Genomic DNA, 12,292 nt, shown 5'->3' with positions numbered 1-12,292 from the left:
CAGAGAGCTATGCTGTTTTTCATATTACCTAAAGCTGAAATGTATGAAACAAAAAACTATGACTCTCAGGACAAAGAGTGCTATGTTCCTCACAAAATTCATAGCTTTAAGTCTTAACACCCAGTGTGATGGGATTAGGTGGGACATTGATTAGGTCCTTTTTTTTTTTTTTGAGACAGGAGCTCACTGTCGCCCAGACTGGAGTGCAGTGGCACGATGTCAACTCACTGCAACCTCTACCTCTGGAATTTAAGCAATTCCCATGCCTCAACCTCCTGAGTAGCTGAGACTATGGGTGCCCACCACCACGCCTAGCTAATTTTTGTATTTTTAGTAGAGACAGGGTTTCGCCATATTGGCCAGGCTGGTCTCGAACTCCTGGCCTCAAGTGATCTGCCCGCCTCGGCCTCCCAAAGTGCAGGGATTACAGGTGTGAGCCACCACACCTGGCCATAATTAGGTCTTAAGGGCAGAACTCTCATGAATGGGATTGGTGTCCTTATAAAATTCAAGTTGAGTATCCATAATCTGAAAATCTGATCTAAAATGCTCCAAAACCTGAAACTTTCCATGTCTCAATGTGATGCTCAAAAGGAAATGCTCACTGGTGCATTTCAGATTTGAAATATTTGGATTAGGGATCTTCAACTGGTAGACCCATCTCTATGAGAGCAAAACAGTTAGCTAGCTGTGGTGATATGCCTGTACTCCCAGCTACTCAGGAGGCTGAGGCTGAAGGACAGCTTGAGCTCATGGGTTTCAGGCGGCAGTCGGTCATGATCATGCCACTGTATTCCAGCCTGGATGACAAAGTGAGACGCCCCACGGGAAAAAACCCACAACCCTAACAGAAAGTAAATTAGAGGCTGTCTAGTACTTGGGTAGGGGATGGGGCATGGAGTGAATGCTAATTGAGGCTGGGGTTTCTTTTTGTTCTAAAAATGACTGTGGTGAGTTACACAACTCTGAATATACTAGAAGTCATTACATTGTACATTCAGTGAGTACATTTTATAGTATGTTAGTTATATCTCAATAAAAGTGTTTAAAAGGAAATTCTAATGGAATTTGGATTATTTTCATTTATTTGGTGTATGGCATTTATTTTGTTTTATTTTACAAACACTTACATGGTCTTGCTATGTACCAAGTACTGGGTTCCAAGCACTATATAAACCTTAATGTATTTCATCCTCATAACGCTGTGAAGTGGATAGTATTATCTCCATTTTATACAGGCACAGAGAGGCTAAGTAACTTACCTAAGATCTTTCAGTTGACAATGGCAGTCAGGATTTGAACACTGTCAGTCTGGTTTCAGAGTCTGTGATCTTTATTTATTTTTCAAGAGTTAGGGTCTTGCTATGTTGCCCAAGCTGAAGTACAGTGTTATTCACAAGCATGATCCCACTACTGATAAGCATGGGAGTTTTGACTTGCTCCATTTCTGATCTGGGCCACTTCACTCATCCTTACGTAATATGGTGGTCCCTGGCTCCTGTGGGGTCACCATATTGATGCCAAACTCAGGACACCCAATGCTCACAGCATACTACAGCCAAGAACTCCTGGGCTCAAGTGATTCTCCCACTTCAGCTTTACTAGTAGCTAGGACTATAGGCCTGTGCCACCAAGCCAAGCTAGTCTGTGATCTAACCATTCTATTACGCCACCTTTCCCAAGGACGTTTACAGTTTTGTTTTTTTTTTTTTAACTGTAACTAGTGCAGAAAATTAAAAATTAGTTCATGGAGGATTTGAGGAGAGTTTAGGAACGTATCCCTACGTACATGGCTAAATGAAAATATGTGGCAATGTCTAATAGAGGCAGGGCACTGTTCTGGTACTCTGGGTAGGGGTGGATGGGGAGGACAGAAAACATAAAGACAAATGACATAGGGTCCACGAAGAACTCTCAGCTTAATTCACATGCAATGTGGTGTTGGTATTCAAGAGTTTCCAAAATGTTCTGGGTAGAAGAGCAAAAAAATAACATTTGGGTTTTATAAAAGCATAAAATAATTTATTCATTAAATCAAAAAAAGGAGGTAGGAAGATCAGTTGGGAAAGTGATAATACAAAAATAATAAGTATTTGAGTTTTGGGGAGGAATGAAAAGATTAAAGAAATATTTCATAATTAGAAATGTCCAGATTTAGATACTGAAAGTGGGGGCCAGAGATAGGAATGGCTTGAAGATGACTCTACAGTTTTAGCCTAGGTGACTGTGAAAACAGTAATGCTATTAACCAAGCAAAAGAGCACAGAGGCCGGGCGCGGTGGCTCATGCCTATAATCCCAGCACTTTGAGGCTGAGGTGGGCAGATCACGAGGTCAAGAGATGGAGGCCATCCTGGCCAACATGGTGAAACCTCCATCTCTACTAAAAATAAAAAAATTAGCTGGGTGTGGTGGCGTGTGCCTGTAATCCCAGCTACTCCGGAGCCTGAGGCAGGAGAATGGCTTGAACCCGGGAGGCAGAGGTTGCAGTGAGCCAAGATTGCGCCACTGCATTCCAGCCTGGCAACAGACAGACTCCGTCTCAAAACAAACAAACAAAAAAGAACATTGAGAGGAGTTCAGTTAAGGCATTTAGTTGTAGTGATATTAAGACTGGGGGCGGGTAAACAATCGTGATCATATTCAAATATGCAGAAACTAGGGTTTGGAGGCCCGAAAATTTCTATTTCTGAAGAAATAAAATGACTTTTTTTTTTTTTTTTAAATGCAAGAGTCTCACTCTGTCACCCAGGCTGGAGGGCAGCGGGCGATCTCGGCTCACTGCAACCTCTGCCGCCCGGGTTCACGCGATTCCCCCGCCTCAGTCTTCAGAGTAGCTGAGATTACAGGCGCGCGCCACCGGGCCAGGCTAATCTTTGTATTTTTAGTAGATACGGGGGTTCCACCAGGTTGGCCAGGCTGGTCTTGAACTCTTGACCTGAGGTGATCCGCCCGCCTCGACCTCCCAAAGTGCTAGGATTACAGACATAAGCTACGGCACCTGGCCTACAGTATTTCTGATGTAACATCGCAGAAACATTGGAGGAGAGAAAAGAATACACTTCCACTCGGAATTCGCACCCTGGTCGCCTTCGCTGGCTACGTTCACACGCTGTGTGAACCGTCTCGCCCCCGCTGGTGAGGATATCTAGGCCTGGGCAGAGACCCGAAAGCCTCCTCCTGCCGCTCGGGATGTTAACAGCAGGGAGAGCAGTATCTAGTCTTGCCCGTGGCCGCGTCGCCTACAGCCGCGCCGCGTTGCCAGAACATCATTCGTTTTCCTCCCGGCCACCGCTTTTCCCGGATTCAGCCACCTTCCCTCTTCCTGGGACGTGCGCGCACGTGTTTCCGGCGCCCGGAAGTGCGTCATCAGCCGGCGCCAGCGGCCGCACGCCGCGGAGAAAGGGCTCGGAGGGTCTGGGATTCCGGTGTTGGAGTGCGCGGGTGGGAAAGGAGCCGGAACTTGAACGGTGTTCACTGCTTCTCGGCGCCGCCATGCAAGTCTCCAGCCTCAACGAGGTGAAGATTTACAGTCTCAGCTGCGGCAAGTCCCTTCCTGAGGTGAGTCACTTTCCGGCCCCCTCACCCTCGAGCTCTTTAGGATCGTCCCACTCGTGGGGCAGCCGCCCGTCTCCTCGGCCCTAGCCTCTGTTTTAGCTGGACCTGGGTCAGCCCCCGACTCGGCGATGCCCAGAGGAGGTTGACGGTTCCCTGGGGAGATGGCCGGCATTGGGAGACGAGGATACTGCCGTCACTGCGCCAGAAGCTGGACCAAGAGGTAATCAGGGTCAGTGAGCTTTGTTGCAACTTTTGTAAAGTTCTCTGTTCCAGAGAACGCTTCCATTTGGGCTTCTTTGGATGTTCACAGTCCCTGCCACACACCGAGGAGGAAAATGTGGACAGACTGATTGACAGATCTCTTTTCCATGTTAACGACTTCCCCATTTTCATGCCTGCCCCATCAGCTGTTTGTTGAGTTCGTATAATTTGCCAGGTCCTAGGGATACAGCAGTGAGCAAGAGAGATACAGACTTCGCATTTGCAGAGTGTATGATGTAGAGGACAGTATTTTCGAGCCTTGCTGAACTTAACCTGATTCCTAGTCTTAAAGTTGGAAAGGCCTTGGACAAATCGGTAATTCTCTTCCAATTTTATTGTGTTTAATAATGCAGCTGAGATTTATTTAATAATGCGTTTAATATGCAGCTGAGATCCAGCAAGGGGAAGGATGACTTGTCCAGCATGACAGACCTAGGCTCTGAAACTTGTCTTTTATCTCTTATAAGTGATGATCAAGCCTCTGTCAAAGCACTGCCACTGAGCACTACCTTTTGTGGAAGCTCATTTCAATTTTGAGACTCTGCCCTTGTTAGAAAGTGGTTTTCAAACATGTCACTTTATAGCATGCCACTGTTGGTCTGAGTCCTGCCTTTGGAAAACAGAATAAATAGAGCTCTCCTTCCATATTTTTGCTCCTACAGAAATTCGGAGCCAGTGATTAGGTTTTTCCTTTCTTCTCAAAATTCCGGTTTAAATAATTCCATCTTCCAATTGTTCTTCATACCGCATGATCCTTCTCATTTTGTTCATTCATTCTCCACACTTATTGAGAAGTTACCATGTGCAAGCATCTCTGTATTAAGTATTGGGATATATGGTGGATGTCTCAGGGAAGGTTTCCCATTGAGGAAAAGGGTAATAAACAAGTGAGTAAATGAGAAGGCAATTTCACGTAGTCAAAAGTACTTTTTGTGATGAATGATTACAAGAGAGCTGTGTTGGATAAAGTGTTCAGAGAAAGTGTTTTGGATAAAGCCTTCGGGGAAGGCCTCTCTACGGGAGGTGGCATTTGAGCAGAAACTTGAATGATGAAGAGGAGCCAATCGTGTGAAGATACAGGAAAGAGTTTTCAGTGCCAAGAGCAGATAGTGCAAAGGTCCCCACGTGAGAATGCACTGGACATGGAGAAGGACCAGAGGAGGCACAGGTGTGATCGTAGTATGCCAAGTGAGGAGAGAGAGCAGGTGGATGAGGCTGGAGGAGTGGGCCTGGTAGGAAGGGTAGGAAGTTCAAGTTTTATTCTTAGTGCTGTTGAAAGTCACTGTTGTGTTTTGACGTGGGCTGCTGTGTGACAAATGACTAGCTGAGGAGGGTTCGACTGGGGATGAATTAGGTAGTCCAAGTGAACAACTTTGGTGGCTTGGACTTTTCTGGTAGCAAAGGAAATGCTAAGACAGTGAGATTCAGGAGATATTTTGGAGATAGGGCTAATGGAACTTGCTAATGGATTGGATTATTGGTAGAGGGAAGTTGAGGTGACAAAAAGGAAGGAATCAGAGAGCTCTTCAGTTTTGAGTCCGAACAAGTGGGTGCATGGTGGTGCTGCTAACTGACAGGAGAAGAATCGAGAAGGAGCACATTGAAGGGTGGGGAGGAGGAAGGTAGTGAACAGAAAGAATCAAGAGTTTTATTTTCAATAGTGAATGTTTGAAGTTCTAATACATACTAAGTGGAGATGTTGAGTAGTCAGCAGTTGCATGGATACTAGTATGGAGATTGCAGGTGGAGTCACTGTCGTTGTTTGAGACTAGGTGAGATCATACTGTGAAAGAATGAACAGAGAAGAGAACTGGGCCGAGGACCTGAGGCAGTCTTAACATTTGTCATCCAAGAAGAGGAGGGGAACCCAGCAAAGAAGAAAGAGCAGTAGGCACTGATGAAAGGGGAGAATCAGAAATGTGTAGTTTTGTAGAAGCAAGTGTTTCAAGGAGGAGGGAGTGGTCACCTGTGTCAACTGCTACTGAGAGCTTTAGTAAGATGAGGGCAGGAAAGAGACCATTGACTTTGGCATGATGCAGAGCGCCACTGACCTTGACGAGTAGTTCCAGCGGAGTGCTAGGGAAAACAGCTTGAGCCGAGTGGATTTGGAAACCTGCTTGTCCTGGTTAATGTTTTGTAGTTATTTCTTTGAGGTTGATACCTAAGCTACATGTGGAACCCCAGCTGTTATCTGATCTATGCAAATATTGTTTCTCGTCTGGGCTTGACCTTTCTATTAATGTAGAGAAGCCTCTGTATTTGCTCCCTGGGTGATCTGTCCAGTCTCCTGGCTTTAACCACATCTGCATATTGATAACTGTCACATTGACGTTTCTAGCCCTTACCTCTGCTCTGAACTGGACTTGCGTATCCAGCTGTTCCTTGACATTTCCACTTGGATAGCTGATGGGCATCTCAAACTTAACCTGTCCAGAGCAGAACACCAGCTTTCCCCCCCACATACCCTCCTCCCCCAACCTGTGGTCTTCCCACTCAGTCAATGGCAGCTCCATCCCTCAAGCTGTTGACGCCAAAACCACTGGAGGGTTTTTTTGTTGTTGTTGCTTCTTTGCTCATACAATCCACTAGAAAAGCTGTTGGTCCTGTCTTCAGTGTAGATCCAGAATCCAATCATCTCCATTACTGTCACTCTGGTTCAGGACACCATCACCCTGGATTATGCAATTGCAGTTACTACAGTTGACCTCTTTCTTTCTTTTATTTTTTAGTCACATATATAACACTTCTATTTGATGATATTACGGTTGACTTCTAAGCAGTTCCTCAGTTTCCACTCCCTACCGCTTTATTCCGCAGTTTGTTATCAGTCAGCTGCCAGGGTGATCCTCTACTCAAAACCCTCCAGTGGCTCCTGGCCTCTTCGGGGTGAGTGGCCTGCAAGGTCCTCCTTGATGTTATGCCTTCCCGCCGTCCTCTCTGAGCTCAACTCCTGTCACTGCTCTCCACTTTACGCTGACCTCACACGTCCCTTCACTGCTTGAGACCAGACACACTCCTGCCTTAGGACCTGCACCAGGGAGTGCCCCTGCCCGTCTGCTTTTCTCCCAGGTATTCACCAGGCTTGCCTCCTCATGCCTTTCAGGTTGTTGCTCAAGAGAACCTTAACATTGTTTAAAATTATAATTCTCCGCCAACATTTTGTCTCCTTTTCTTGCTTTATTTTTTCCGTGGCATGCATAACCATCTGACATTCTAATTATTTTACTTCCTCATTTGTTGGTGTTCCCTCACTTGAAAGAAAGCTTCACAAAAGGAGGGGCTTTTACATTTTTTAATTTAAATTTTTTTTTTTTTTTTTTTGGAAACTGTTGCCCAGGCCGGAGTGCAGTGGCACAGTCATGGCTCACTTGAGCCTTGACTTCCCTGGCTCAACAACCCTTGCATCTCAGCCTCCTGAGTACCTGGGACTACAGCTGCTCACCAACACACCTAGCTTTTTTTTCTATAAAGGTAGTGATTGCACTATGTTGCTAGGCTGGTCTCAAACTCCTGGGCTCAAGTGATCCCCTTGCCTCAGTGCTGGGACTATAGGTGTGAACCACTGCACCCGGCCAAGAGGGTTGTTTTGTTTTTTCTGTTTTATTTACTACTGCTATGCCTGTCTACTGGCATTTAGTAGTACAAATCAGTATTTGTTTAATCTATTAATGAATAAAGTTAATTTTCATTTTCAGCCCCATCACACTTTTGACCTGGGGCTGTGATTTTTATTCACACATTTTGGCCTAAAATCTCCCATTCTGGAGTTAATCAGCTTTTGTAGTATTTTTAATGCTGTTAAATTTATTTTTGTCAGTTTTCCAACGGGTAAGCCTTTTTTTTCCTCTCTTATACAGGCTTAACCTTGACCTTTGCTTCACTCTTACTCATTAATACAGTGGTTCTCAAAGCAGGTCTGTGAGGCCCTGAAGATCCCCAAGACTTTTACAGAGGGTCCATCAGCTCAGAGTGTTTGCACAATCATGCTGTTAATTGGCCTTTCTCACTGTGTTGACATTTGTTCTGATGGTGCAAAAACAGTCATGGATAAAACTGCTGGTACCTTTGTAACTGTTGAAGCAGTGATGCCAGACTGTATTAGTTGTCACTATATTCTCCACCGTGTACTGCAGTCAAAGCCAAAAACGCTAGTTTTACTCAAGAATGCCTTTCAGAAGCTTTAAAAAATTCTTTTTTTTTTGAGGCTGAGTTTCACTATTGTTGCCCAGGCTGGAGTGTGGTGGTGCGATCTTGGCTCACTGCAACCTCCTCCTCCTGGATTCAACCGATCCTCCTGCCTCAGCCTCCCAAATAGCTGAGATTATAGGCACGTGCCACCATGCCCAGCTAATTTTCTTGTATTTTCAGTAGAGATGGGGTTTAACCATGTTGGCCAGGCTAGTCTCGAACTCCTGACTTCAGGTGATTAACCTGCCTCAGCCTCCCAAAGTGCTGGCATTATAGGCATGAGCCACCGCACCCGGCCTAAAAAAATATTTCTTGAAACTGTGTCATTTTTGGATTCTGTGTGAGGAAGTAGGCAGTGTGTGTGAAGCAGTTCTGCATCCGCAGTACGCACAGGGCTTGTCTTGAGGAAGAGCACTTGTGCATGTGTTTCAGTTGTGAGCTGAAGCAGCTCTGTTTTTACATGAAACAACATTTTTACTTGAAAATATGGCTTAGGGATAAATAGTTGTTATTCAGACTCAGGTATTTGGCAGGCATTTTCTTGAAGATGAACATAGTGAGCCTGTCACTTCAGAGGAAAAGCTAACAGTATTTGTAACACTGGTAACAGTTGTGCTTTAATGTGAAAGGTAGAATGTTAGAAAACCTGTCTCCACCACCATGAGCTTGATAGCTTTCCAGAACTTTCAGACTTTTCTGATGAGATTGGTGGTGATATTAATTAATATGAATTTTACACTAGTTAATGAGCTATGTCAACAATGGATCGCTCCTGTGTAACCAGTGAATGAATACTTTCCAAATTGACCAGTGTCTGATGTTCTAAAGTTGTGCAGGGTCGAAGACCCAGAAGGCAAAGATACACCAATGAGTTTTAACATACTAGAGTACCAAAAATTTGTTGAGAGGCTGTGTGTGGTGGCTCACGCCTACAATCCCAGCACTTTGGGAGGCTGAGGCAGGTGGATCTCCTGAGGTCAGGAGTTCGAGACCAGCCTGACCAACATGGAGAAACCCCGTCTCTACTAAAAATGCAGAATTAGCCGGGCGTGGTGGCGCATGCCTGTAATCTCAGCTACTTGGGAGACTGAGGCAGGAGAATCTCTTGAACCAGGGAGGTAGAGGTTTTGGTGAGCTGAGATCGCGTCATTGCACTCTAGCCAGGGCAACAAGAGCAAAACTCCGTCTCAAAAAAACAAACAAAAAATCGTTGATAGGGCTTTACATTCCACCTTGCAACTAACATTGAAGAAACTACCACTTGCTGAGTTTTGGCATAGTACCAAAGAAGAATAGCCACACTTATCTGAAAGGACTATCATTGTTTTTCTTCCTTTTCCAACTGGATGCCTGTGTGAGACCTTCTTTTCTTTTTTTTTTTTAATTTTTTTTCTCCCACACCCAGCTCAAACCTGAGGCCTTATTTTCTTCATATCCTTCAACTAAAATAAAAGTAGGTTGGTTTCAGAAGCAGACACGAGAATCTACAGCTATTTGCTATTAAAGAGATTTAAGAATATAGCTATTTTTCATAAAAATGTTGTTTTGATTAACGTAATGGGGTGGTTTTTAACTGAATAAGTACATATTTAAATAATATCTCAGTTTTAATGTCTCATACATTAAATATTAATAGATATAACCCACATAAACAAAAGCTCTTTGGGATCCTCCATAAAGAGTGTGAGGGAATCCTGAGAACAAAATGTTTGAGAACTGCTATTCTCTGTCTCTCTCTCAATCTTCCTTTAAAGCATTTCTAACTTATCAACAAATTGCATGTTTTGCTTTGCCTTACTTCAAGTGTGAGAGCAAATGGGGTCTTTTTTCCCCCAGCAACAATGAGACACCTGTTCAGTGAGAGAATGAAGTCATCAGAGCTTTTTTGCTAGGTTTTTGATGAAATCCTTTTATATCGGTAGAGTAGTTTTTTTGTTTTTTTTGGGACAGGTTCTTCCTCTGTCACCCAGGCTGGAGTGCAGTGGCACAATCACAGCTCACTGCAGCCTTGACCTCCCAGGCTCAAGTGATTCTGCTGTCTTAGCCTTTTGGGTAGCTGGGACTACAGGCATGTGCCACCACACCCAGCTCATTTTAATTTTTTTGTAGAGATGGTGTCTTGCTATGTTGCCCAGGATGGTATCAAACTTCTTTGCTCAAGTGATCCTCTTGTCTTGGCCTATCAAAGTGTTGGGATTGCAGGCATAAACCACCTCAGCCTGCTTGAGTACAGTTCTTCCTTCCTGCCCCCCACCACCCCACTCTGAGATGGAGTCTTGCCCTGTTGCCCAGGCTGGAGTGCAATGGTGTGATCTTGGCTCACTGCAACCTCTGCCTCCCAGGTTCAAGCAATTCTCCTGCCTCAGCCTCCCAGATAGCTGGCATTATAGGTCCATGCCACCATGCCTATCTAATTTTTTGTATTTTTAGTAGAGAGGTGTAACACCTGCCTCGTCCTCCCAAATTGCTGGGATTACAGGCGTGAGCCACCGCACCTGGCCGAGTACGGCTCTTTATTTGCCATGATTTTATAGAATACATAGAAGATGGCTGAATTTAGTGAACAACTTTCAGCTCTTGGTGGACTTTAAAAAGAAATTTTTAGAAACTTAGGTTTATATGTTCCTGTTTCATGCTGACTCCTCATGTGCTGTGAGTTTGTACAGACACTGATGAATGAACTTTCCTTCCTTCCTACCTTCACTGTGTTGAGAATTTCTTGCCCCTCTGGGTCTCAGGCTCCTAGTTAGAAGGAAATCTCTGCCTTTTTTTCCCCATGCTTGTTTGCACAGGATATATGAGACTAGTTATTGTATGAACTGCCTCCTTCCTTGAGCACAGCTTCCTGAGAAGAGGAAATTGAATCCTGGTTAATAGGCGGAATCCCTAGCAATATATCTTTGTTCTGTTTGTATTAAGTTAATGTAAAATCACATTGAGTGCCCAAAAATAAACTTAATGTCACTTTTAATTGATACCTTACTGCCAAAACTAAAATCAGACCAAATAATCACAAGGACTAGCATAAACCTGTAAATCAGTATGCTACATACAAAGGCAGAAGGAAAGCTGTGGCTCAGACTAAGGCTCATCAAGGTCCTCTGCAAGTGTGGACGCTGCCTCAGGTGTCATACTTAAGGTCTTCCATGGTGAGTCTGCATGACCAGAGTCCTAAAGATTATTATGTCATGTGTCTGATAAGGGCTGCACAGTTTAGAAATGACATCTCTTAGTTTTTCTCTTGCTTTTCTTTCTTTAGGATAGAGTTTTTAAGCCTTGCCTTTATAGACATTTTGGTCTGGACAGTTCCTTGTTGTGGGTGTTGTCTTATGTACTGCAGGATGTTTGGCATCATCTCTCACTTCTGCCCACCAGATGCCAGGAGCATATCCCCAAGTTGTGACAACCAGAGATGTCTTCAGCAATTAACACATACCCTCAGGGGCTCATAATTGCCCTAGCTTGAGAACCACTGCTTTGGGATAATCGTAGTTGACAAGTGCTTTGCCACTGGCACCTGAACATGCCATGGAATTACACTGCTGGCTGAACTGGGGGCTCATTAACTCTAGAGCAAAACCTGGTATCAGAGAATATGACTATAAAGTGTATCATTTGTTTGTTATTAAGTATCGGCTATTTGGTCAGTTTTTTATCTGGTTTTATTCTTTGTAAAAAATCTATTTCTATAGGAAACATTCTCCTATGTTTTACTTTATAAATTTTCACTTAAATAGATTAAATTGTTTCATATATTTAATTATAACCCAGAATACTTGAGGCTCTCTGCTTTCCTTTAGATTGGTTAGATGGGTTGATTTTCTCTTGTGTAAAAGATTTTAGTTCAAAAAATTTATTATCTGGCTGTGCCTCGTGGCCCATTTCAGTAGACCTAGCACTTTGGGAGGCAAAGGTGAGAGGATGGTTTGAGCCCAGGAGTTTGAGGCTGCAGTGAGCTAGTTGCATCACATCCCAGCACTCTATCTAGACTGGGCAAGAATGAGACCCTGTCTCTAAAAAAGTTAAAAAAAAAAAAAAAATTGTCTAATGTATGTAAAGTACACACAAGAAAAAAAATCCAGGAGATATTTAATATGTTAAGCGTAGGGTTTGGCCGGGCGCGGTGGCTCACGCCTGTAATCCCAGCACTTTGGGAGGCTGAGGTGGGCAGATCACCTGAGGTCAGGAGTTCGAGACCAGCCTGACCAATATGGTGAAACCCCATCTTTAAAAAACAAACAAAAAAAATTAAAAAAAAAAACATAATGGCCATTTTTCCATTTATA

The 12,292-nt window shown here is 44.0% G+C and overlaps 1 protein-coding gene across 2 annotated transcripts in view; it reads left to right on the top strand.

The window, feature by feature from the left end:
* The first annotated feature begins 3,365 nt into the window (after positions 1-3,365).
* NOL10 (nucleolar protein 10) overlaps positions 3,366-12,292 on the top strand; it is a 116,786-nt gene continuing 107,859 nt past the window's right edge. For both annotated transcript variants that reach the window (XM_017525580.2, XM_017525570.2), the window contains exons 1-4: positions 3,366-3,560; positions 4,377-4,390; positions 5,330-5,347; positions 10,862-10,875. In XM_017525580.2, coding sequence (XP_017381069.1) covers positions 3,495-3,560; positions 4,377-4,390; positions 5,330-5,347; positions 10,862-10,875 — 112 coding nt within the window. In that variant the 5' untranslated portion in view covers positions 3,366-3,494. The remainder of the gene's footprint in view (positions 3,561-4,376; positions 4,391-5,329; positions 5,348-10,861; positions 10,876-12,292) is intronic.

The sequence above is a fragment of the Cebus imitator genome, unplaced genomic scaffold, assembly GCF_001604975.1.
Source record: "Cebus imitator isolate Cc_AM_T3 unplaced genomic scaffold, Cebus_imitator-1.0 Scaffold1, whole genome shotgun sequence".
Lineage (NCBI taxonomy): Eukaryota > Metazoa > Chordata > Mammalia > Primates > Cebidae > Cebus > Cebus imitator.
The sequence above is the reverse complement of the archived record's forward strand: the minus strand, read 5'-3'. Positions and strand labels throughout refer to the sequence as shown.